The sequence below is a fragment of the Osmia bicornis genome, chromosome 10 (assembly GCF_907164935.1).
Source record: "Osmia bicornis bicornis chromosome 10, iOsmBic2.1, whole genome shotgun sequence".
NCBI lineage: Eukaryota > Metazoa > Arthropoda > Insecta > Hymenoptera > Megachilidae > Osmia > Osmia bicornis.
In genome coordinates, this window is record NC_060225.1 from 6,136,924 (window position 1) to 6,160,761 (window position 23,838).

Here is a 23,838-nt window from a genome sequence, read left to right on the forward strand (position 1 = left end):
CGCGACTTTGCAGGAAGAAAAGAAATACGAGGTGGGTAGGTGGTTTCGCGGAACGAGCCGGGTAAACATCCAGTTTCCTTTCTTTTAATGCAAACGCAGCTTGATTAAAGGCCGGATTAACGCGGTGGTTCGCGCAAATGCGATTACTCGCGAGAGGAATAGAAAGAGATGACGGGGCGAGGCGAAACGATAAAAGAATCGTGAAAGAAAAGACGTGGCTACGGTGGTGAACGTGTTTCCTGCTTTACTCGCTGCAAAGTGGAATGGGTTACACGCAATTACGTGAGAGTGTCCTGGGACACGAAGCTCGTCCGAAATCGTCAACGAGCCTGGTCGTTACCGGAGTTGGATCGATGCTGGTAACCGAGCCTGACCCAGGAGTCGCGCTTACGCATCTGTTTGCTGATTTGTGGCTCGGCGTCGTTTCGCCAAGGGATTTTTATCGCGCTCGAGCTATCCGTGATTGCGTCGTTAAGGCCTTCCGCGGCAGCAGGTAGACCGACCCGTTTCTATCTTCTTTTTCTTCTGCACATCCTCCTCCTCCTCCTCCTCCTCCACGATACTGCATGCACATCTTCTCTTTGAAAGATCCGTTGTAACCAGGCAACCAGTAAGGACGATGCTCTCCTGTCGCCGGTATCCATCGAGCCTCGCCGATAAACGAACCCAACAGCTTCGCTCCTCTTTACCTAGATTTTTCTTAGCCAGTTTATTACACTTATCCATCGATTTACACGCAGCTAGCTTCGTGACACGATGGCATTAATCGCAATACGTCCGAGATTGATTCTTTTACGCGTACCCTCGAAGGACGGCATGCCACGGGATGTTCGTTGAGAAAAAAGAAGAGATACAGATTTAATGGATACGAAAGGATCAACGTAGAAAAGATTCAACGGTCGACAAGCAAGGACGAACTGTTTCGTTCCATCTCCCACATTCCTGCTTACCCACCCTCTGCGGCTTTCTCGCGGTCCGATCAGCCGAGACGTTTTATCGGGAGACGCTCTCCGATAGATGTACGATCGTTCGATCGTCTTCGGTCAAGACTCGATCGTTGTCGCGTGATCTGCATCGTCGGTCCTTTATTTCATCCTGTCCCTCGTGACTAGCCGAGCGTGTACCGCTTGTCGCCGAGGTAGGAAGAGAGAAGCATCGAAGTAGCGCGTGAGCACGCTCAACCAACTCAACGCTCACAGCTTTCCATCATCTGTACATTTTCCTGCGTTTCGATCATGATCGTACACGAGACAGGAAGTTGCTCTTTCGCCTCACGATCGTTCGCCTTCGGATATTTTAGACAGCTCCGAGAGAGATACCTTTAGATCTGGACTCTTATTTTTCCTCAACGCGGAACGTCGTTAAATTCTCGTGGAATTTGCGGTGCCGTAAATTTTCTCCACCTCCAGAGGAGAACTACCCTGATAATTACCTCCCGTTCTCCACTCCGCCGTTCTGTACGTAGCGAAGAATAAGCTCGGTTCAACGACTCGCGAATCCAGCCACTCGTCAGCTCGTACGTAGCCGAATCGATTCGTTCGATCGCCTAACAAATCTCTAGATAGCTCGAGGATCGTTTCTTTCCTGATTGGATAACGAGCTGTTCTTTTCTTTTTTTTCAACTGCACCGAGTGTTCATCGAAAAATCTCCCGAATTTCGTTTTCCCTTTCGTCGATAACTCTCGGTACGCAGACGCTCTCCCAACCTACGATGAAACGAAATTAATGCTAATCCCCTAGAATTAATCCCCCGAGTCGAACGAGAGAATAGAGGTGGGTTACTGCGGGACACGCCATCGCATCGGTCACACGAACGGCGGACCGTTTTCACGGGATTAATCATCCCGTAGCCCTCTTCTTGCTCCCATTACTTCTGTCTCTTTTCAATACTTTACATCCTCGGTGAATCATTGTTCATCGCTCTTTTCTTTTCGAGACAAATAGATATACTGTTAGAGCGTGTTTCCACGCGTAAGAAAACTTTTCCGATAAATGCTCGAAGGACTGTCGGATAGCAATTAGCAACTAGTAATGCTAGACCCGTGACAATTGCCATGCGTGATAGGACTACGTAGTTTCAAGGTCTCAAAGACCACCAACGCGGCTAGACGAGCAGCAAGAAAGCGAGATTCGAGCCAAAGAAAGCTCCCAGTTTGTTAGCGAAACGAGACGTTTTGAAGGCTCCGTCGCGTTATCTTTTATTGAAAGCGACATGGAATCGGGGCATCGTCATCGTCATCGTGGCCCGGACGAGTAATCTCGCTCGATCTCGACATCTGGATCAGCCTCGTCGATCCCTTTCGTACCGCGTGACTGTGCAGCTGGAAAAAAGCCAGCCTCTTCTCTATCTTCATCCGCGTTCCTCCACGAATCTTTCGCTCCAAGATCGCTGCCTTTTCCGACGTGTCCTCACCTCTGCCATCGAACTTAACGATACACCAGGGAGGACCGACGATCGTTTATTAGAACTGATAGCGTTTTAACTGGCCGAGATATTTCAAGCGACCGAGCCAGGAAGACGGAGGAGAAGAAGAAGTGGAAGAAAAAGAAATCACCGAGAGGGAGACGATGGAGATGAACGAAGAAGAGGATCTATAGCCTATTCAGAGCAATCCACGCGTGCGTTCGTTTATTACGTTCTCGGACAGTGTACGCCAGCGCTCGGCCAATATGGTCCTCGTTACCAAGCGTGTGGGCCGAATTCCACTCGATTAACATTTAATTTTTAAATCACGGCCACTCGCCGCAACGAACTTACGCATCGCGACACGTGCTCCTTCTTTTTCTTCTTCTTCGTCTTTGCTTTCTTTCCGAAGCAAAGACGATGTTCAATTTCATAAATTTTCTTTTTATTTCCCAAAGGGTAGATTACGAATCCAGTTCATCGACCTAACATCTTTGACACAGTTTTAAGTATCTCGCGATCTCTGTCGCGATAGCTGTTCTCGCGATTCGATGATAATCAAAAGCAGAGTTGATCGGGATTTCGATGGTGAACGAGGGCAGTGGAGGCATCGAACGAAGGTCTTTATTAGTTGCCGAGTAAACGAATTAACGGTAGATAATGAGGGGGTTGTATCGGCGGTGCGTCTAATTAACCGAAAGTTGGCTATACCGTCGCCGGGGTTGTTATTAAAATAGCAATCGTTTTGTTTTTTCCTTTTTTTTTCGTTCAAAGGCTGGATCGTCGTTAAGTGGTGGACGCGTGCTTTAATTAAGGGAGGAAAGGCACGGTTCGTTGCCGATTGCAGTTTTCTGCATCAATCGTTTGCTCGAGGTTGGCAATGAAAGCGCAAAAGGGTTTGCGAATTCACTGAAATGTACTGGCAGCGTGTATCGTATACAACGAGACAAGGGATTACGATCTTGCTCCCTCGCGCGTCTTCGAGTGGCTCACAGATCGGGCTTGATTCTCGCCATTGCGATCAACCAGCTCGTTCTTCCCGGATTTTTCCGTCCTCCTTTTATTATTCGTCTGCTCTTCGCTCCGTACGTTTACCCTTCGCGAGGAAAATTCTGCTACCGTACGATCCGCGTCGTCCAAGTTTCGCGCGGTAGCAGCCTTTCTCTCCAGGTATTTCACCGGTACCGTTATCCTTCCTGCTCGATTGCACGAATAATTCTTGGCTAGAAGAAAGTAGATCTAAGTTCAACCGTTTCTGCCGTGTACTTAACGTCAAAGTGTTAAAAGAAACCCGAAGGTGTGGCTACTTAATAACGAGACCACCGGTGGTTACACGAGACAGGAACAATCTCGGCGGCTTTTCAAAACGTCCTGCTATTAATTCGTTGTTACCGGTGAAAATTATCTAAACGAGCGTTGATTAGAAATACCCGAGGAAATTGAGCGAAACGAGGAGGAAAACGTTTTCCTCCGTTCTAACTAGTTCTCACGAATTTCTACGTTGCACAATGGTCCCAAATTGCAGAATTTTAGCCAAAAACTGGAAAATGAATTTTTCGATGGTAATTTCATCACGGATTACTATTTATATCAATTATTTTAAAATTGTAGGTTTTCAAAAATTTTTAATTAGAAAATTTAGTGTTTCAATTCTGACTTAGCAACTCAAAAATACCATTATACCAATTTTCGAGAAGAACAAACGATTTTTCAATATACATACCCCTCGTATTGGATTCGCCTTTTTATTTTTAAAAATGTCGAGTTTAGATTCATAATTAGCGACCGGAAAAACTCTGAGGTACTAAATTTTAACCAAATTGAAACACGTTTCGAGGTTTTGGCCACGATTTTGCGATTCGAGACCACTGTGCGTTCTACAATTTGCGGGCAGATCCTGACCTAGCTCGAGAACGGTGCTCGAAACGAATGTGTCTCTGGTTGAATAACAACGGTGCACCGTGGAAGCCCGCTCGAAGGGACAGACGCGTGCAGGCTGGCGCATTATGCGCGCGTGTCAATCTCCAGCGGCGAGCGTTGCCCCTTTCGCGAGGATTAATGAAAGCTGCGTCAAACTCGAACCTTCCGCGTGCAGGACGAACACGCCTGTGCAAACATCGAGCTACGCTATTCTCCAGGGCATATGTGAGGTTCGTGTTCCATCGAGCAACCGCGTATATTTCTCTTCTATCGCGTGCAATCTTTTGTGAAAGCTGGATCGAGTAAATTCTTTTCTTTTTTTCCTCTCTTTCTCTCTCTCTCGCGAATCGTAACGCGGACGATTTTTGCGTCTCTGAACGCTTTGAAATTTCGATACACGTGTATAATATATGTATCGGGAAAAGCCTGTGTGCTTTCTTTTTCGCTGTCATTCTAGCAAAGTTCCCTGCGGCGGCAGAAGATCAAACTCCGGAAGGGAAACGCCAGGGCGAACCCTTTTGCCAGACGGTGCGCGACCTCAAAAGTAATTTCCAGGAATTAAAATCGTAAAAACGACGGCCAACGTGAATACTAAAATCCGCGTGTTCCCTCTTTCCCGTTTACAAAGAGAAAGAGGGCATACCGACGAGTACAAAAGGGTAGAGAGAATCTCGGATGGGTCCAGCTCCAGTCACCGGCGGCATAAATTCAACCTTACGAATCTTCTCGTCCTACCATTTTCGTTTCTCCTACCTTGCTTTCTTTATCCTTCGCGTCTCGAATTCGCCGGACGAATTAGCAACGGCCGCGAATTTGGAATCACGTGCTTGCATTTCACGGATTAACTCCTTTTGATTCACGTTCGTTTACCCGCGCTACGAAATCCTCTTATCGTTTCTCGTGCATCTTCCTAGCCGAGGCAGTCGAGAAGGACGTTTTCGCTTTATATTCCTGGGACCGAACGATACATCGTACAACCGCGTATTAAGCCCGCGCGACTTCTTTCATCCGAGGGATAGGTCGAACGCGTTTCGAAAGTTAAACAGCTCGCTATCTCGGCGAGTTGTCCCGCCGATGAATAAGCTTACCACCGCGTCTGGTAGCGCCGAATCACCGGACTTTTTATTTTCGTATGTACATCACGGAATAGATCGGATGGAGATTTAATTTCGTTGAGAAACGGAGTCGATGTGCATCGTCTCTCCGATATTCCTGGCACGAAGGACCTGGCGGGTATACCTAAATAGACCGGACCTGCCCCCTCGAAGATTTACAGCGGAACGCGGTCAACGCCGCGTCGACGAGCCTCGCTGGCTCGTTTGCTACGTAAAAATCCGACTTATGAGATCTGATTGGACGCGGCTGAATATAATCCGGTCGCCTCGTCAGCGGACAGTTCGTTTCTCGGTGTCGTTGGCCTTTTTCACCGCAAAGGGTTAAATTCGTCGAAACGAGCCGAACGGAATCGAAGACGACCCAGGCACGTGGGTTCGAAAAGGTACGCGAGTAGATAAAGCAAACGGAGGAAGAGAGAAAGAGAGAGAATGGCGATAGCTTTGAAGGAGGCAAAAGCACCCTGTCTGCCGTGTCGAGGTATCTAGGATGGCAAAGCCTCTCCTAATGCATCTGTACGTTTCCCATTACGATTCGGTGCGCGTGGGTTAAACTAACGAGACCAGGCGACTGGAAGCGAGAGGGGTGAGAAGAGATCAGAGGCAGACGAGAGAAAAAGGAGGGTAGAAGGCGAAAGCAGGTTGCCGGTTGTGTGGATTAAAGAAAGATGGTAGTACGATCGTGAAGGGAAAGAGGAAGGGGGTAGTAGAGTCGAATACGTGACGGTGAGAGGATAGAAAGAGGGTGAGTTTCCATCTCGATTCGGCCCGGTTTCCATAGCGACTAGGACGTGACCACGTTGCCCGTAGGGAAGACGGGGGCGAAAGAAAGAGAAACGGTGACAAGGGGATCGCGCGAAGGAGAGAACAAGAGAAGAGAGCGTCATGGGTGCAATACCGGTGCCGCCTGCCTCTCTCTCCCTTTTCAACCCCTGTTCTTCCCTCGATCTAGCGAAGAAAACGAGAAGGAAGGGTGGCGGGATAAATGGATACAGCGGGTTGCGAGAAAAGAGAAGAGCGGTTAAATCAACCGTGAGGTCACGTGGGAGCACGGCAGACCCTTCGAAAAAGTTCCGACGTCCGGGGCGCAACGAATGAAACTAGCAACCCGTTGCAGACTCCTCGCAATTCAATTCTACCTGAGTTTCGGATAGAAGCGCACCGCTTCGGACTTGCCATCTACCAAGAGGGTAATCAAGTTTTAATAAAAGTACACGTTCACCAACGCGAGATCGCTAGCGAACAAGAAAGCAAAGTGTTTATCAAACTCAAGGGACAGTTTCTTGAAAAGCGCAGAGAACCAAGGAGCCCTACGTATCTGAAAGGTATCAAAGGAGATATGGGATTGTACTTGAATTCAATTTCAAGTACCAGCTTCATTGATACCGAACACGCACTCTCGACTACCTTGAAACAGGACATCGTTTTAGGACACGCTCCGAATTAGGAGCCGGCTCGCACCCGGAAGTATCTAACAACTCTAATAAAATTCACGACCCTCGTGCCGTACTTAGATATCGTGCACGCAGCACGGGGTGCGAACAGCCACCTCGAGCCTCGTCGATGATCGATAAACTGGTCTCGGGTAAATTTCGAAGCGGCACGATGCTGGCACAAAAGAAACGATCCGCGGCAGCACGATCGAGGACACTCGAGCCCCGGCGTATCCCGTGAGAGAGGATTGCCAATTTGTCGAAGGGTCGAGCAACCACCACCGGTTATATTGGCACCGCGGTACGTCGGAACCCCTCCTCAAAGGACCTCTCGCGCCACCACCGAGACGAACCATCCCTTCTAACTATCCACGTATCTACCCACCTCTAACCCGACCTCGATGATTCATAAGAAGAGTTCGCCGAGTTTTCCCTCGAAACAAGACGCGGGTAGCAACGTTTACGCGGACTACACGAAACACGATCCAACGGGACGCAAGGGTCGAAAGTCAATTTGGAAAATCCCGGCACGCGTTCCATCTCGTTCGAGGGTGGATACGCGTCGAACGAGACAGGAGGAACGCAATCAACGACAGCCGGGAAATTGGCATCCCGTTAAGAGACAGGACATCCCCTTGGCTTCTCCGAGGATATCCAAGATTTTCAGGGAATCCGAACAGAGCCGTTTCATCGTGATGCAGGGAAGCAGAGAAACGTTTCGTGGAGCGGCACGGAAAATTCGGTCAAACACGCGTCACTGTTGGAACGTGGAAAGATTAATAAAAACGCCACGGGAGAGCAGCCTCTCGAACTCGCGTCCGTTCCTCTGCTCGTAGTCGAGGAACATTAACCAGCAGGATTACACGGAGGGAAAGAGAAAGGGAGGGAGAAATTAATTCTACGATTCGGAGTAAAGCGGCATACGTCGCTTGCTCATAAATTGTTTTCTCTCGAGCGAGAGTGATTTATCCGCGGCGCAGCGGCTCGATGCGTTCTACGGAACGACGCGATGCGACGCGACGCGACGCGAAGCGTTGTTTCGAGTTCGAAGGAAAAAGAAGAAGAGAAGAGTAGTAGTCGGTGGTCGCTAAAAAAAAAGAGATCGAAAATACCCCTGTCTCCCGCGTTCTCCATCTTTCTCCGCTCGAGCGGGTCCTTTTAATCCGCAAAGGGGTCATTTCCCAGAGAAAAATGTGGCGCTCGTTAAAATTATCTACGGCACCGGCGAGGAAAGCAGCCCGGTTAGAGAAATCGGGTGAAAAATAAGAAAAAAAAAAATAAGGGAGAAAAGAAAAGAGTCCCGCTTGATAAGGCTGTGGCACAGATGAGCGGGAAAAAGAGAGGGAGCGAAGGAAAAGGGTGGGAAGAAGGGAGAGGGTGAGGAGGAAGAGGAGCTGCGAGCCGACAACCGAATTAACTTCTCTAGGTATTTCGACCTTTGCTCGTTTTGTCATTGTCCCGGCGGATAAGGATCTACCGAGCTCGCGCACACCCTACGTACATACCTATATTTTTAGTCCTTTATAAAGCGGGGGAGGAGGACGGCACGCACACGGAGAGCCTGCCCTCCGAGTGGTTCTATAAAATATGAGGGACATTAATATTCCGTGCCTGCCGAGAAGAGCCGGTGGATGGAAAGTGGGTAGAGCGGAACCGGGAACGAGAATCCACCGCGGTAAAGTAGAAACTACTGTCCACTCGGTATTTCGAGAAACCGTGGCCTGCTTTCGTCGCCTCGTAATTGCCCTCTTTTCCTATCTCTCCGTACTTTTCCTTTTTCTTTTCCATTCTCTGTGTGTGTGCTTTTTTTTGCCCTCGCGTACTCGACGGTACTCGCTGTCGAGTGATTTTCGCGCTCGCACACGAGAAGCTTGCGGCATCCCTAAACTTCGTCCCTTTTGTTCGCAACGCACTCTGACCGGCGAATCGGCCATGGCGATAACGAAATTACGGCTAGAAAGATCCCTTTGCACCAGGATATCGTGCTGCTTCGAAGAAACAACGCGGGGTGAAACGCGTAGCTCGCTTACATTGTATCTCGCGGTGGTCCTCGATCGCGATTGGACGAGACCCGAGCGAGATTGGATCTGCGAGTATCGATCATGCATCGGCTAGGGCTCTCCTCCGTTCGAGTACTAATGGAAAGACTGGTATTCATGTGAACGGCCTTCGGGGCTTCTGCAGGCCGTTGCCTGCGAATCCGTTCTCTCTGTTCTTCTTCCACCATTTCTTACTTACTCGCCCGTTACACCCTCTCTTTCTTTCTTCTTCTTCTCTTCGTTCTCTCTTTGCTCAGCATTCTCTCCCGTTTTCTCTATCCCGCCACTCCAGATGCCCGTATATCTGTCATCCAGGCCACGTCGTTAGAAGGAACTCTGTTTATTGACACGAGTGGCTGATCGCGTTTCCTCTTTCCCTGCTGCAAAGTTCCTCGGCAAAGTACGCTCCTCCAGTTGAAATCTCGACGGTGCGGATCGGCGCCACGCGCGTCTTCTCCGCCGAGAATTTCGTACCGTCAGATCCAGCCGATAATCGACTCGAACGGACGGATAAATACAGAACAAAAGGAGGCTAGGAGATGATTTCGAATCTCGAAAAAGCCTCGCGCAAACTTTCCTCGAAAGCATCGATCAAAAGGGGTCGTTGATTTCTTGCCTCTACCAGCGAACCGTGCAGTCGAGTATCGCTGTTGATCATTTTTATAGACGTATCGCGAAACGATTTCGGTCGCGGTCAACGCTTCCCCGGCATCGATGATAAATTTTCAAATTAATCTCGTCGAAAAGTTTCCTGAAACTTTCGTATCCGTAGAAGGACGGAAATTGCAGCTCCCTCGGGAAACTGCTGCGAGCGAATAACGGTGCTCGAGGAATCCATAACATAAAGTTGCGCCTCGAAGCACGAAGAGGTACAGAGGTTCTCTAATTTACAGACCACCATCCTCGATTAAGAGCCTCGCGTTTCGCGATAAATCACGCGGTTGTTTCTTAATCGAAACTTTATTTCCACTGTCCACGGGCTGGAAACTGAACTGTGCTTCGAACGGAGCAGAAGAACCGAAAACGGAGGCGGTAAGGGAGACCCTTTCTCTTCCCTCGCGATCGCGCCATCTCCAAAGAACCTTATCTCCTCGACGATCGAACAGGGTGCCGAGAGGACATTTTTTTTACCCGGTACCCTACACCGTTTCCTTAGAGCGCAGGGTGCTCGTGCCCTCGTGAAATTCCTAATTAAGATTCGGCAGACTCGAAGCAGAGAGGACCCTCTTCTTCTCCCTTTTCTCTTCTCGACTTCTTCCTAGGTGAGAGAGCGCGTAGCCGCGGGCCATTGCGTTACCCGCATTGTTCCATTGTTGGATTATCATAAACACAGTTTCATCAGCGCGATAAAGGTAGCAAGGCGTCGAAGAGATCGCGAAGACCGCATCCCCGAAGGAAAACGAACTTGCAAACCCAATTGCTACTTCCACCTTCTTCGTTCAACTTTATTCTCGCTATCCTGGTCGCGGCGTTTCTTTACGGCTTATATTCAGTTATCTTTTCAAGACGAAACGGCATTGTTCTTCGGCTAAGCTGATAGAAAAATATTTTACCAACGAGTCGAGTTGCGGTCGCTTACGCGGGAAATTGTTTTTTAAATTTAATAATCTCGTCTTGTCGCGTTTCGATACACTGCCGATGGGATAACTTTTCGGAACGTCAAAGGTCGCGAGGCGAAAGAGGGAGGCGAGCGGAACAATGGTCGGTTGGAAAGCCGTTTGCCGACAGGTGAAGATCGTTTTGCCGCGTACCATCTGGACGTCCATTATGCGGCTCGTGTACCAAGGGGATATTCCGAGGACCGGATCGTTATCCAAATATCGCGCCCTGTTAACCGGTTCAAACTTCCGAGCTTCGATCGGAAGCGTCCCGCTCGCGGCTCGCAACCTGTCGCGCAACTTTGTTGGGAAAATCGTTCGACTGTTGCAGCCTTTTTCGAAGCTGTCGCGATATTTCGTCGATTTTACGGCGGACTCTCGAGCGACGAATTTTAATTAACGCATCCCGTACAGGCTGCTGATGGCCTGTTCTTGTAGCCGAAGGGCTAGTCGGACCATCGAAATTCCTCGAAGGGTTCCGAAAGATGGTCGTAATCGTTTGAGTTACACGTGAGAAAAGGTCGAGGCGCACAGGGTAGGTCGGTTGGATATTTCGCGCGGATGGAAGCGCGAGGTGGATTGCGGTAGGAGAATCGATGTCGCGAGCGAGTGCATTCGAGGGCGTCAGATGCCTGGTTCGTGTGCGCGTTCCCTGTCACGGCGAGTAATTGACTATATAATGGATTCCCGCGACTGCGATACGTCAAACTGACAGGTCCAGGGGCGTGCGTCGAGGGTTCCGAGCAGATCCTTCGATATTAAAGCCAACCCCCCTCGGCCTGACCCTTCGGGGCTAATTCGTGACGATTTTATAAAGCCGACGATCTCCTCTTCTCGCTCTCAGCGAACCAGACGGACAGAGAGAACAAACGAACGCAACGGGACACGAATTTTCTCTTCATCTCCCTTTTCGAATTAGCATAAGATTCGTTCGTCGTTGACGAGGGTGAAAAATTGCATCTACTATACAATCGATGATTTCGGCCAGGAGTTCGATCGAGGCTCGTTGAAACGAGCCGAACGTAGCGACGTGCCGGACCGTCTGCTTCACGATCATTGCCCGGCTACGCCCCTTACGCGCCGACTCGAAATAGAACCGGGATATCGCTCGGTGTATCTTTGGACCAGACTCCATTCACACTCCCGAACAGCGTGCAACTCGGCTGCATCTTGCCGAGTTTTCTTCTTGTTGCACCGCGCCGCGCCGCGCCGCTCGTTTTATTCGCCTGACCTGTCTGTCTACGTCGTCCTCGGTTCCGACGCGTCAGGGTTAAATTGCGTTCCCAAACGTTCCCGTCTCGAGAATCGACAGACCTCTCGTCGAGGAAAGTCAGAAAAGAAGGTAGAGAGTAGAGTCGGCCGAAAAGTCGAAGCTTGAAGAATGCACGTGAGCGAACAACCCTCCTCGTTACAGCGTGACGCGCCGCGCCGTCTCGTCAGGGGCGACGGTCATTGGCGCGTTCAGCCCTTTCGACACGCGACACTGACGACACGCCGAGTTAACTCGAAATATTACGACGCCGCTTAGGCTGATTATGGATGGATGGCTATCGATGGACACGAGTCCTCGTCGCCGACACCCCACAGCGAGACAACCAGTAAATTCCCTTCCCGACCAGTTTCCAATATACCGATTCTCTCTTCGACGAATAGCGCTGGTAACGAACAGGTATCCTTCGAATCGGTGCCTTTTGCGTCAGGAAAAATCGACGGTTATGTTTCTTTCGATAAACTTACAGTTCAGAGTTTTTATTTCACGATAGTCGTAAAGGAATTTTGCGATCAGAAGTTGATCCCGCGATCGTAAAACCGGACTAGCCGAATATTGCTTCTCGTTTCTCCAGCCCCGAAAAGGAGCACGACCATTTGTCCAATTCCGGACGCAGGATTCCCCCAACGAATAATTCAGAAATAAATTCGCACCCTACCGTTCCCTCCCTATTCTCGCCTCGGCGCTGTACCGAGCGAGAGAAAAAATCTCGGGTAACGCCTCAGAGTCGTGGAAACGTTCCTTAAATGGTGTTTCTACCCACTTTCCTCAGTCGAGGCGTCGTTGTATCGGGACGAGGGTGACCGAATAAACGGCTACGTAAAGTTTGCGATTGGTGCGCGGCGTAACCACCCTTATATCGTGCCAAGGGTGGTCAGCTCGTTTGCACCCACGTACGCGCACTTGTTCAAACCCACCCTCCTTCGACTACGTGCCAAAGCTCTACCGTTCGTTACTACCAAATAAAAAGGAAAAACACGTTGTTAAGAAAATTTTCTTTCTTCCCTTCGAACGATTATCGAGCGAAAAGCATGCAAAAGGGCTGTACAATTCGAGGTTGAAAAGAAGTTTGCGAAATCGAGGAAAGTGCAGCGATCGATCGAAGCTCGCTGTTCCCAACTTTCCCTCGAGTTAATTTAACTTTCGCGATTCCGTTAGTCGCGTAATTCGCGGCTCGACGCGGCGCGTGTTCGCCTGAAACAGCCGGTAGAATGTGATGCACGTAGCTCGAGGAAGAAGCTACGTGCGCCCGGTTGCAAGCAACCCCAACGGCGAGGGGTGGTCGGCCAGGAGAGCTCAATATATATTAACCCCTTCCCGTACTTTAACGAGTCTGACTCGTGATGAAGATTTTGGCCCAAACATGAATATCACGAGTCTGACTCGTGAGCAGATAGTCGGGCGAAACATGAATATCACGAGTCAGACTCGCGAACAGACTTGTGAGTTCAACAGTGGTAACGCGTAAAAATGCCTATATATCAGATATCAAAGCTCTTTACATTTCGGCACGTATTGCGACTGTTCTCGAGCGTCTTGTCTGTTTAGCGCGCTTTGACGACTACCGCTTGGGCCCGAGTTTCGTCGAGCTAAATGGCACGGGAAGGGGTTAAGATCCGCAAACCCCTCTGCCAGACTGAAAGTTCGTCCACCCTACGCAACCCCCTAAGTCTTCCCACCGAGTCTCTGCAACCCTCCTTTCTCTATCTCCCTTTCTCTCTATATTCCTCCGTCCTTTTTCAACCCCATACCCGCGAAGCTACACCATCGGAATTGCGATTATGGTGGCAATATTACGTTGAACGAGGGAGAGAGTAACTGTTTCGTTGTCGGAGTACACATAGCTTACATAGCCACGGGACAAGGAGAAGAACAAGAGACGAAGGAAGCTTCTCTCGTTTCATCTTCTTCTTCTTCTTGTACCGTTCCTTCTCTCCGTTCATAGGGCTCCGTTTCCCCGACATTCCTTTTCCTCCCAAAGCTTATTGGCTTTATTTCGAAAGCAGCAGTTCGTATCTATTTAGTGGTGCCTGGCTGATCCAAGAGAAAATAGAGGAAACTAGCCTAGCTGCCGTGGCCGGAAGTGTTCGTACCCTTTGATGAATTCGTTCGCGTAATAAATTGATTATTCATCGGAGAACGAGAACGAGAGAATTTTCTTTTTTTCTTTATTCTAGTCGCTTTTCTGTCGGGTCAACGTTTCTCGCGGTATATATACCGTATTGTGGTAGGTGAATTTTTGATCCATATAATCGGGAATGGAGGCGATACGATTGAAAAGGGGGTATGTCGAGGAGGAGCAGTAGCAGCAGGCGCGTCGACAGCCATCGAAAACGCTCGGGTTCGACATAATTTCCGGGGGAACTAATAATCATCGATCGACGCGGTAGCAGGGTATTTTTGCCGTGGTCGTGGACAGAGAGCCGTGGCACACGGCTATTACACACGGAGCAATTAAAAGCGTCGAGTGGAAATATTTTTTCGCGGCCGCGTTTCGACTGAATTCGCGACGCGACGCATTTGCCTCTCGATTAACCCGGATCGCGATCATTCCCGGATGGAACGTTTTATTATCCGAGCGATTTCGAAGACGGGATCGATTCGAGTCGACGTGGCTGATAGATCCGCGTCGGGTCGCGTTGACCGATCGATCGTGATTAATCGAGAGAAACACAAGGCGAAATGCATCGGAATAAAAAAAGGAAACCCCTCTACACGAAGAGGCGGTACTAAACTCGCATGCAGCACGCTAACGAAGTCGAGGCGCGAAACGCGTCAAGTGGCGTAATTAATTTCATTTAAAATCTCGGTATCGCGCGAACAGAGTGAAAGTAACTCGAACCTCGATACACATCTTTCCTTCTCTACCCTTTACCTTCGTTCATCCACCAGCGACGAGTCATTTTCACGGCAGAGAATCGCGCCGCTGGGAAATCCGGCACGCCGAAAAATTGACGCGGTGCGTTAAAAGAGGACGTCCCGGCGGGATTCAATTAAATTCCGCGGCGTTAACGACTCTACGTGCTCTGTCTTTTTTTCCCTTTCCTCGAAAGTTTCTGGCGAAAGAATGGAAGCGAAAACGGCGAAGAGAAAGCGGCGTGCCGGTACGATGAAAGAGGGTAGGAGAAGAGCAAAGCGGGGGTGGAATTTACCGTCCTAACGCAATTTCCCAGGCGATAAAGCTGCCGCGTAGGCGTCGAAATAACATCTCTAGGAGTTTTCTTCCTTCCTCTAATAGTGTTTGCGCCGCCACGACGATATTAACGCACGCCTTCTGTCCCTTGAAAAGCCGAGGGGATCGCCGCGTCGCTCGACCTTACGCTCCTCGAAGACTCATTTCGCGCGTAATTGCAATTGGCTTACGATTCTCGTACGCGTTCGTTAACGTTGCCCGGCGACGAGCTGGCCGACTGGCTGGCGTCGATTTTTCTGATCGCTGGACGTTGACGAGTTCTTCTTTCTCCTCTTCTCTCCATTTACCGAAACGAAAACGTTTTTTCCTCTTTCCGCTCGGCCGTCATCTTTCCCCGTAATAATCTCTTTGTGCTACCGAGTAACCGTACGGCTGAATTTATTGCGGCCTCCCTGCCGGAAACACGTCCGCAAGGAAATCTTCTGGCCGAGTAAGAAGCCCGGGTCTTCTCGATCTGCCCGTTTTTTTGCCCCTTCTTACCTACCTAGTCCTTCCTCCGCCAGCCTCGAAAGAGAAGGAGGATAGCCGGGAACGAGAGAAGTCTGTCGACGAAGAGGAAGAGAAGGAGGATGACGACGAGGAGGACGACGAGGACGAGGAGGACGTCGAGGACGGGTCCTTCTTGCTCGGTCGGAACTTTTTGCGGTCTCTCTCGGGACGAGCCCAAGCCGAGGGGGGCAATAAAACTAATGGTAACGCGCGCCGGTAATTCCTTGCGGTCTGTTTGTCGCAAGTCGACGACCTGGCCTCTCCGCCTCGTCATTTGCCCAGGGTGGATACCGCGTCCAACGTCGACGGACAAGTGGTTCCTTGGATCGGACATGGACCAGCGTAAACCTCCTCCTCTTTCTTTCCTTCCTTCTCTTTCGTCCTTATTCTTTTCCCATCGCCCTGTTCGCGTTCTAGCGACGGGAACCGATAGAATAATGGAATAATATCCGGCTAAAATAAATCTGTTTGGCAAACCCCCTGAATTCTTTGTCTCGTCTGGCCTCGGATTCTTTAGAAAGCTCGAAACCCAGAGCCCGGTAATCCGTCTTCGTTGTTTCTGTAAATATCATCAAGGCAGGCTGAAATCAATAGGAAGACCTTGAAGCGTAGAGCGGAAGAACTGCTTGGAAGGAACCCGCGACGCCGGCGACGCCGACGTCGACGTCGACGAGGGGTTCGAGAAAAGCTGATTTCGTAGATGCTGACTCGCTGGAATCTCGCGTAATCCAAACGCAAACAGCGAAAGCTGGTTCGAGGGTGCCGAAAGGAGATTCAAAGGAGAACCGATTTCCTAGCGTTATTTAATCTTCGCGTTTTATCTTATCACGAATTGATTCGAACGTGCGCGTAGGTTAAAAAAGAAAAAACGTTGGCGAATGCATCGCAGATAATTAAGATCGTCCCCTGTTGGTTTGATTGCAGTGGGTGGAAGAGTCGTTCACGAACTTCGACAAGGGCATCAATTGGCGGAGTTACGTCGTCTGCGACGTGGCTTACAACAACGTGAACAATTGGTTGTGGACCCCGTTCATCGAGAGGGGACCGGCGAACCGCATGTACATAGAAATCAAATTCACCACCCGCGACTGCTCGTTGTTCCCCGGAAACGCGCTCAGTTGCAAGGAAACTTTCAGTCTCCTTTACTACGAGTTCGACGCGGCCACCAAGGAACCACCGCCATGGGAAACGGACAGTTACAAGTTGATCGGTGAGCTTGCCAAACGTCTTCCTGCTTTTCCATTCGCAGAAACATACTTTTTCTTCTCCCTTTGAACTCGAGACGAATGACCCGTTTGATTCGCAGGTCGCATCGCCGCTGGTGAGGGAAGATTCAACACGAACGCCGAGGTGGTGATCAACACGGAGGTCAAGTCGATCCCGGTGACGAAGAAAGGCGTGTATTTCGCGTTCCGCGATCAAGGTGCATGCATATCCATCTTGGCCATTAAAGTGTACTACATCAGTTGCCCGGAGATTTCCGTCAACTTTGCTCACTTCCCGGCCACCCCGACGGGTCGCGAAGTCGCGCTGATCGAACAAACAATCGGCACCTGCGTCGACAACGCGGAGGTGATCGAGCAACCCACTTACCTTTGCAAAGGCGACGGGAAATGGTACCTATCGAACGGCGGATGCCACTGCAAACCTGGATATCAGGCCGACGTGGAGAAACAAAAATGCACCGCGTGCCCGATCATGAAATTCAAACACGAGGCGGGATCGCACAGCTGCGAACCCTGCCCGGCTTACAGCAAATCGTCCGATTACGGATTCACGGAATGCCGTTGCGACGTTGGTTATTACAGAGCCGACAAGGACCCGAAAAAGATGCCCTGCACGCGTGAGTCATCGAGTAGACGATGTATTTTTCAGATATTTCTTTCTACATCTAAATCGTTTCTGTTCTATTTCACAGAACCACCATCGGCACCGCAAAATCTCACGGTGAATTTCGTCGACCAATCTACCGTGATTTTGTCTTGGAACGCGCCTCATATGCTCGGTGGTAGAACGGACACCACTTACAGGGTGGTTTGCGACGCTTGTAGCACGGGTGTAAAATACATTCCGAACACCGTAAGTTCCTTTCCACGGTTTCCTTTTCACCGAGATTATAAGCGGAAGCTAAATCCTTCGACGTTGTCCGCAGGAGGTCTTCAACGATACGAAGATCACGATAACGGGCCTAAACGCGGTGACCACCTATCGTTTCCAAGTGTTCGCCGAGAACGGAGTGTCGGCATTGGCTGGGAAATCCGAGTACGTGGACATCACGGTCACCACCGAAGCAAGCGTGCCTAGTTTGGTCAGCAACGTCAGGATCACGAGCGTGAAGAGCTCCGAATTGAGCATCAGCTGGGACGCTCCTGTAACCGAAGTTGGCGGGGACAGCGATCTCGTCGAAAGATACGAAGGTGAGGATTCCGCTCGATTGCTACGATATCCTTTCTTCCTCTTTACGACCACTTATGGGCGCTAAGCGCCTGGTGGGTGTAGTCGCTAACCCACTCAGGTTAGCTTGTTCGTCCTTAGACAATGAGTCAAGTGTTGGGTCTTCCGTACCCTTACGATGATTGGTCAGCCCATGAGTGGAATTTTACCGACCCCGCGCCACCTGGCTGATGGTGGCTGCTGGAGTGTGGATTTATTTTTAGCGCAATTTGCGCCCTTTAACACCGCCGGTATAAGCAAGGCTCATTTTCGACAATAATCTTTACGACCACTCGTTTCGTTTCGTTTCTTTCCAGTGAGATGTTATCCGCGCTACGACGACGCTACCAACGCCACGGTCATCCAAACGTCGGATTTATCCGCCACCTTTAAAGGGCTAAAACCTTCGACGGATTATGCGATACAAGTGCGAGCGAAAACGACGCGCGGCTGGGGCGAATACACGCCGGTGGTGTATAAAAAGACACCGCACGCTATGGGTCTAGGTAATCGTCAGATTTTCCTTCGGCACGGTCCTCTTTGAAATTCCTATCGCTTACGATGTTTCAAGGAGATCCTGGGTTATCGTTACAGATTACGTCGGAGAGGATGACAATATGCAAGTAAGAATCATCGCTGGAGCTATCGTAGCCGTGGTTGTTCTTCTGGTGATCATCATCATCATGACCGTATTGATACTTAGAAGGTAAACGAATCGCTCTTAGCGTTCAATTCGTAGAAGGAATTAATAGCGATATCAGATTTATTAGCAGACTGTGAAACGTTTATTAAAATTTTCATTTCAACCATCTATTTCATTCGATTGATGTGATACGATTTCGATGCAGCAGGGCCTCGGACGAATGCAACAAGAAACAGCCGAGTGACTGCGACACATTGGAGTATAGAAACGGTGAAGGTACGTGTGCCCGATGCCAACAGGCTCGTTTCTTCTTTTTTTTTTTATTTTTTAATTTCTTTATAAATTTATTATCGCTACTACCCCCTGTCACTCTCATAGTTGTCTCACTACGCCCTCGTGTCTTGTGACTAATATTTTGAAATCACCAACCCCGTTAGACCCAGCAAGTATCGACCCCCGCCTTTCTCACGTATACAGTACCCCGTGATAATGTCTTGTCGCTAAACACCCAGTACTTTAGAAGTCTTTTCTCGTTGTCGAAAGAAAGATTATTGAAAATGTGGTTTGTTCAAAGACATTGTAGGACGAAAGAACAAAGAAACGTGGTAAATGAAAGTTATCATTGTCTCGATCGACTCGACCAGGAAACGATTAAGAAAATGAGAGACGATCGTTTTCGATGAAAAATTCAATACCGATCCGGCCCGTAGCCCAACTGCCATTGTTCTAACCGAATTCTTTCGATTCTTTCTTTTCATGTGCGATTCCCCTAATCTATCGAACCTGCCTCCATGAAAAATCCATGAAAAAACCCAATGAAACAATGTACACAATCGCCTGCTACTACAGGACTAGTTGTGACCTACAGTAAGTCTTCTCCAACACCTCAAGTTTTTTTTTTTTTTTCTAGGAACTCGGTTTTGCGTAGTTACTTTTTGCACCCCCTGTACATGCATCTCTTTGACGCATAGCGTGACAAAAATTTTTCACGCACAAACACGCAACGTCTTTCCACGTCACTCGCGTGTATCTCTGTCGAAACAAATATATACATAATACATTCACGCGTGCACGATACTACTCGAAAGACATGCGTGTACGTGCTTTATGCTTGCGTCGTTACTGTGTTTCCACGTTATATGCATGCCTATTGTTAGATTGTTGTTGTCGTTGGCAGTTTACTCGTTCGATCTTCCCTGTGTCGTTTTACGTTTATTTCATTTTATTTTATTTCATCTTTTTTTTTTATCCATACACGAAATGAAACCGTTCGCCGAACATCGAGGAAACGAGTCGAACGCGTTTCCTGCGTCGCTCTATATTCATTTTTTAAAATTATTTTCTCACGAGCCTATTCTCTTAACGCTTCGACTCATTAAACTCATCATCGAACACTCACCGTTTCCTTTTTTTTGTTTGCTGTTTGTCAATTAGCGTGTTGGTTGTTGTGTTGTTCACAGTGCACTGCAAAATGGACAGTTCACCGATTGTGACAACCCACACCAACAACAAGAGCAAGTCCTCGCGTAAGTCCTTAATCAGTCCCAATCAATGAAGCTCGTTCGAAATTATTCGTTCCGGTGGAAGCTGTGCAACGCGTGTATACTACGTTGTCGATCGACCGAACTCTGTACTCGTTCATACTCTCACACGACACATTATCCTTTTTTTTTCTATTATCTTTTTCACCACGATCCGTTCTTTCCTCTTTATTTTCTCTCTCACTTTCTTTCTCACTTTCATTCTATCGTAACAACTAGGTAGACGAAAAGCACGAGAGAAGCATGAAAATTCCTTTCTTCACTTTCAGAGCGTGTGTATCGTTTGCATCGTTTGTTCTCCTGTCTCTTGCATCGTTCTTCTTTTCAGCCAGTCGTCGAAATCTCTTCGATCGTGGAGCCGCGTGAAATAAATTGGATGTTTCGGTGGAAAATCGAATTAACTTCGCTTAGAGAGTACGATACTAGCAGGACGCGACGCGGAGTCGCAGATGCATTTGCGGATGTGAATTAACGGGCGACGAAGTAATTCGATTTGACCGAAGCATCCTCTGCACTGCGCGTACATTATGACTAACGAACGCCATTCAATCTGATGCATCGTAATTGAGATCATTTTACGTATTAGGCATGCGAGAATTTCTACGCTAGCATGATGATTAGTTATACGCGATCTTTTGTTTGTTTATCTCGTTTATTTTAATTTTTTTGTTTTTTCTTTAATCATTAAACGAAGTTACAAATCATTCCATTTTGTTATTTTCTTTTTGTCGTTAGTTTTGAACGTTTTGTTTTTAATATAAGAAATAGTTAAAGTAACCCAACGATAGATTTCAACGTTCTTGTTTGAAAGTATTCAAAATTATGAAATAATTGTGTTTTATTGTATTCTATCTTGAACGTGTTCCAAGTCTCTCGTTTAAAGAGGAAGGGTGTGTGAGTGTTTTCACGGGATGAAACGGTTGACAGGCACGGAGCGAATGAATCACGTTATTCTAACGCTCCGAGATATTCCGTCAAAATTTAACACACCGGCCCTCGTGTTAATATAATGAACTCTGTTTTGGTGACGTTGCAGTGACCACGCCGCTGTTCACGCCTGCAGTGGGTGTCGCGGCGGCGAGTGCCGGAGGTGCTGGCGGTGGAGGCGCAAGGAGCTACGTCGATCCTCACACCTACGAGGATCCGAATCAAGCTGTGCGTGAGTTTGCTCGAGAGATCGACGCGGGATACATCACGATAGAAGCCATCATAGGTAAACATCCTTTTGGTACACATACTCGCACTCTCTCTATCTGTTAGGTCTTAGGCCGTCTCTCGAGTTTACACTTCTCCTCGCTTTTCTCTCTCGTTCCGTCGTTTTTCCTTTCCTTGAATATGGTTGATCAACAGGTGGCGGAGAGTTTGGCGACGTTTGTCGTGGAAAATTGAAATTGCCGCCCGACGGTCGAACGGAGATCGACGTGGCGATCAAGACGCTGAAACCAGGTTCCGCGGATAAGGCACGCAACGATTTTCTAACCGAGGCCTCGATCATGGGCCAGTTCGAGCACCCGAACGTGATATTCCTGCAAGGTGTCGTGACCAAGAGCAATCCGGTGATGATAATCACGGAATTCATGGAGAACGGTAGCCTGGACACGTTCCTGCGAGCGAACGACGGCAAGTTCCAGGTGCTTCAGCTTGTAGGCATGCTTCGCGGTATCGCGAGCGGTATGCAATATCTCGCTGAAATGAACTACGTGCACCGGGATCTAGCGGCGAGGAACGTGTTGGTGAACGCCACCCTGGTCTGCAAGATCGCCGACTTTGGCCTCAGCAGAGAAATCGAAAGCGCTACCGAGGGAGCGTACACGACCAGGGTAAGTAAGCGATTTATCATCGAATTTTTCATTTTCGTCGTTTGATTATTATTTTAACGTACGTTGACGAGACGAGACTCGGTCTCGTCGATCGAACCTAGACTTTCAAATACTTGAATCTTGAAAGAGTGTTTACTCCGGCAAAAAGGGTGGAAAGATCCCGGTACGATGGACAGCTCCGGAAGCGATAGCGTTCCGAAAATTCACCAGCGCCTCGGACGTTTGGAGCATGGGCATCGTCTGCTGGGAGGTGATGTCTTACGGCGAAAGGCCGTACTGGAACTGGTCTAATCAGGATGTGATAAAGTCGATCGAGAAGGGATACAGGCTTCCGGCGCCGATGGACTGTCCGGAGGCGATTTATCAACTGATGCTCGATTGCTGGCAAAAGGAACGAACCCATCGTCCAACCTTCGCCAATCTAACTCAGACGTTGGACAAGCTTATACGAAGCCCGGACACGCTGAGGAAAATCGCGCAGAACAGGTAAACCTTCGTACGGGAAAAATCTATCCGAGCCGCGACTCCGCGCGTGTCGTTCGCGTGCTACAACCGTTCTTCGAATCGTTCGTGTCCGATACGTTATCGAGATAAGAATTTTCCTCGCGGAACAATTACCGTTAAGGTTTCTGTTCCGATCTAACGTAGTACGAATAGAGGAAACCTACGATGTCGTTGCCTTCATCGTACGAACGATTCGGTGAACGTAGAACACGATAAACGATAAACGATAAACGATAAAGGAAATCATTTGCAGTATTATCACCGAATCGTTCGTTCGTTCGTTCGTTCATCATCTCTCTTAACACGAATCATGTCGCATGCCACGCGAATCACACTTCGTGTCCATAAATTAATTTCTCTCGACAGCCAAAGGTTTATTTTCCGTTCTCTCGCTGAATACTAAAAGAAGCTCACACGCTCTGCGCTATCTACGTACGCTGTTAGCCTGGGCTTTGATGTTGCTGCTCATTCATAAAATAGGATGTTTACGCACACACGATGAATTTTGGCAGTCCAGGAATAATCAGGAACGTGTGTGTGTGTGTGTGTGTGCGCGCCTACTCGACGGAGAGATTCGTATGCACGTCTGTAGCCGAGAGGCATCGTTGATACCCCGACCTGATTGGCATTACTGGAAACGGGCATATAATGTAGTACTTGGACTGATGATCTTTCTCGCACCTTTCATTTCGTGACACATAACATTTTTCTGTTTTCAAGCTGTACCATTGGTTTAATCACTACTATATTTTTTTTTTTTTTGTTTTACTTCATTTCTTTATTTAATTTTTTTTTTTCATCTTTGATTATTTACGTTTCCCGTAGCGCAAAGTTGTCAAAATTAATTTGTACAGCGCATCCGCTTCCTCGCTTCTCGTTCTCTTCGAAATTCAACGACTTAAAATGAAAAAAAAAGAAAAAAGAAAAACAGACGGATGAACGCGAGATCTCGTTAATCGCGAAACGCGAGGAACAAAGTAAAAAGAGAAAAGGTCCGCGATACGAACTCATTTCTGTTGGATTTTTCTTGTTTACAGCACACATTTTCGACGAATCTCGAGGTGCAATCGCGTTATGGGGGATTCTCTGTGATACGAGGCGCGAGAAAACGTCGCGAGAAAAGTTCTCAACGATAACTGAATAGCTTTGCACGCGTGATCCGTCCGCTGTTAATTAATTCATGAATACTGCTTAGTTTCCCTTTGGAACATGCAAAACGATCTAACGACGCTAGCCACCGTTTCTCTTTCCGTCTGCTTGTTGGGAGGAAAATTAATTTATGGACGAAAGTCTGTGCGCGATCATTGCCGCGTTTCAATTTTTTCGTTCGCGTGTTTCAAGAGAACGGCGAAAAGTGCGCATCGTACTGCGGTGGCTTTTCACTGAGCTTTTATCGCTTTAGCGCTTATCGTTTCTGTAATCCTCCAACAGCCTTTAAA

The 23,838-nt window shown here is 48.5% G+C and overlaps 1 protein-coding gene across 14 annotated transcripts in view; it reads left to right on the forward strand.

Moving 5' to 3' along the window:
• LOC114871227 (ephrin type-B receptor 1-B) overlaps window positions 1-23,838 on the forward strand; it is an 82,517-nt gene that overhangs the window by 49,776 nt on the left and 8,903 nt on the right. For 2 of the 14 annotated variants that reach the window (XM_029176864.2, XM_029176866.2), the window contains exons 4-15: window positions 16,383-16,668; window positions 16,765-17,301; window positions 17,377-17,537; window positions 17,611-17,875; window positions 18,209-18,397; window positions 18,486-18,597; window positions 18,740-18,810; window positions 19,384-19,401; window positions 19,995-20,060; window positions 21,112-21,288; window positions 21,426-21,895; window positions 22,023-22,381. In XM_029176864.2, the coding sequence (XP_029032697.1) occupies window positions 16,383-16,668; window positions 16,765-17,301; window positions 17,377-17,537; window positions 17,611-17,875; window positions 18,209-18,397; window positions 18,486-18,597; window positions 18,740-18,810; window positions 19,384-19,401; window positions 19,995-20,060; window positions 21,112-21,288; window positions 21,426-21,895; window positions 22,023-22,381 (2,711 nt within the window). The remainder of the gene's footprint in view (window positions 1-16,382; window positions 16,669-16,764; window positions 17,302-17,376; window positions 17,538-17,610; window positions 17,876-18,208; window positions 18,398-18,485; window positions 18,598-18,739; window positions 18,811-19,383; window positions 19,402-19,994; window positions 20,061-21,111; window positions 21,289-21,425; window positions 21,896-22,022; window positions 22,382-23,838) is intronic. The other 12 variants (XM_029176868.2, XM_029176871.2, XM_029176865.2 and 9 more) reach the window with 11 other exon arrangements.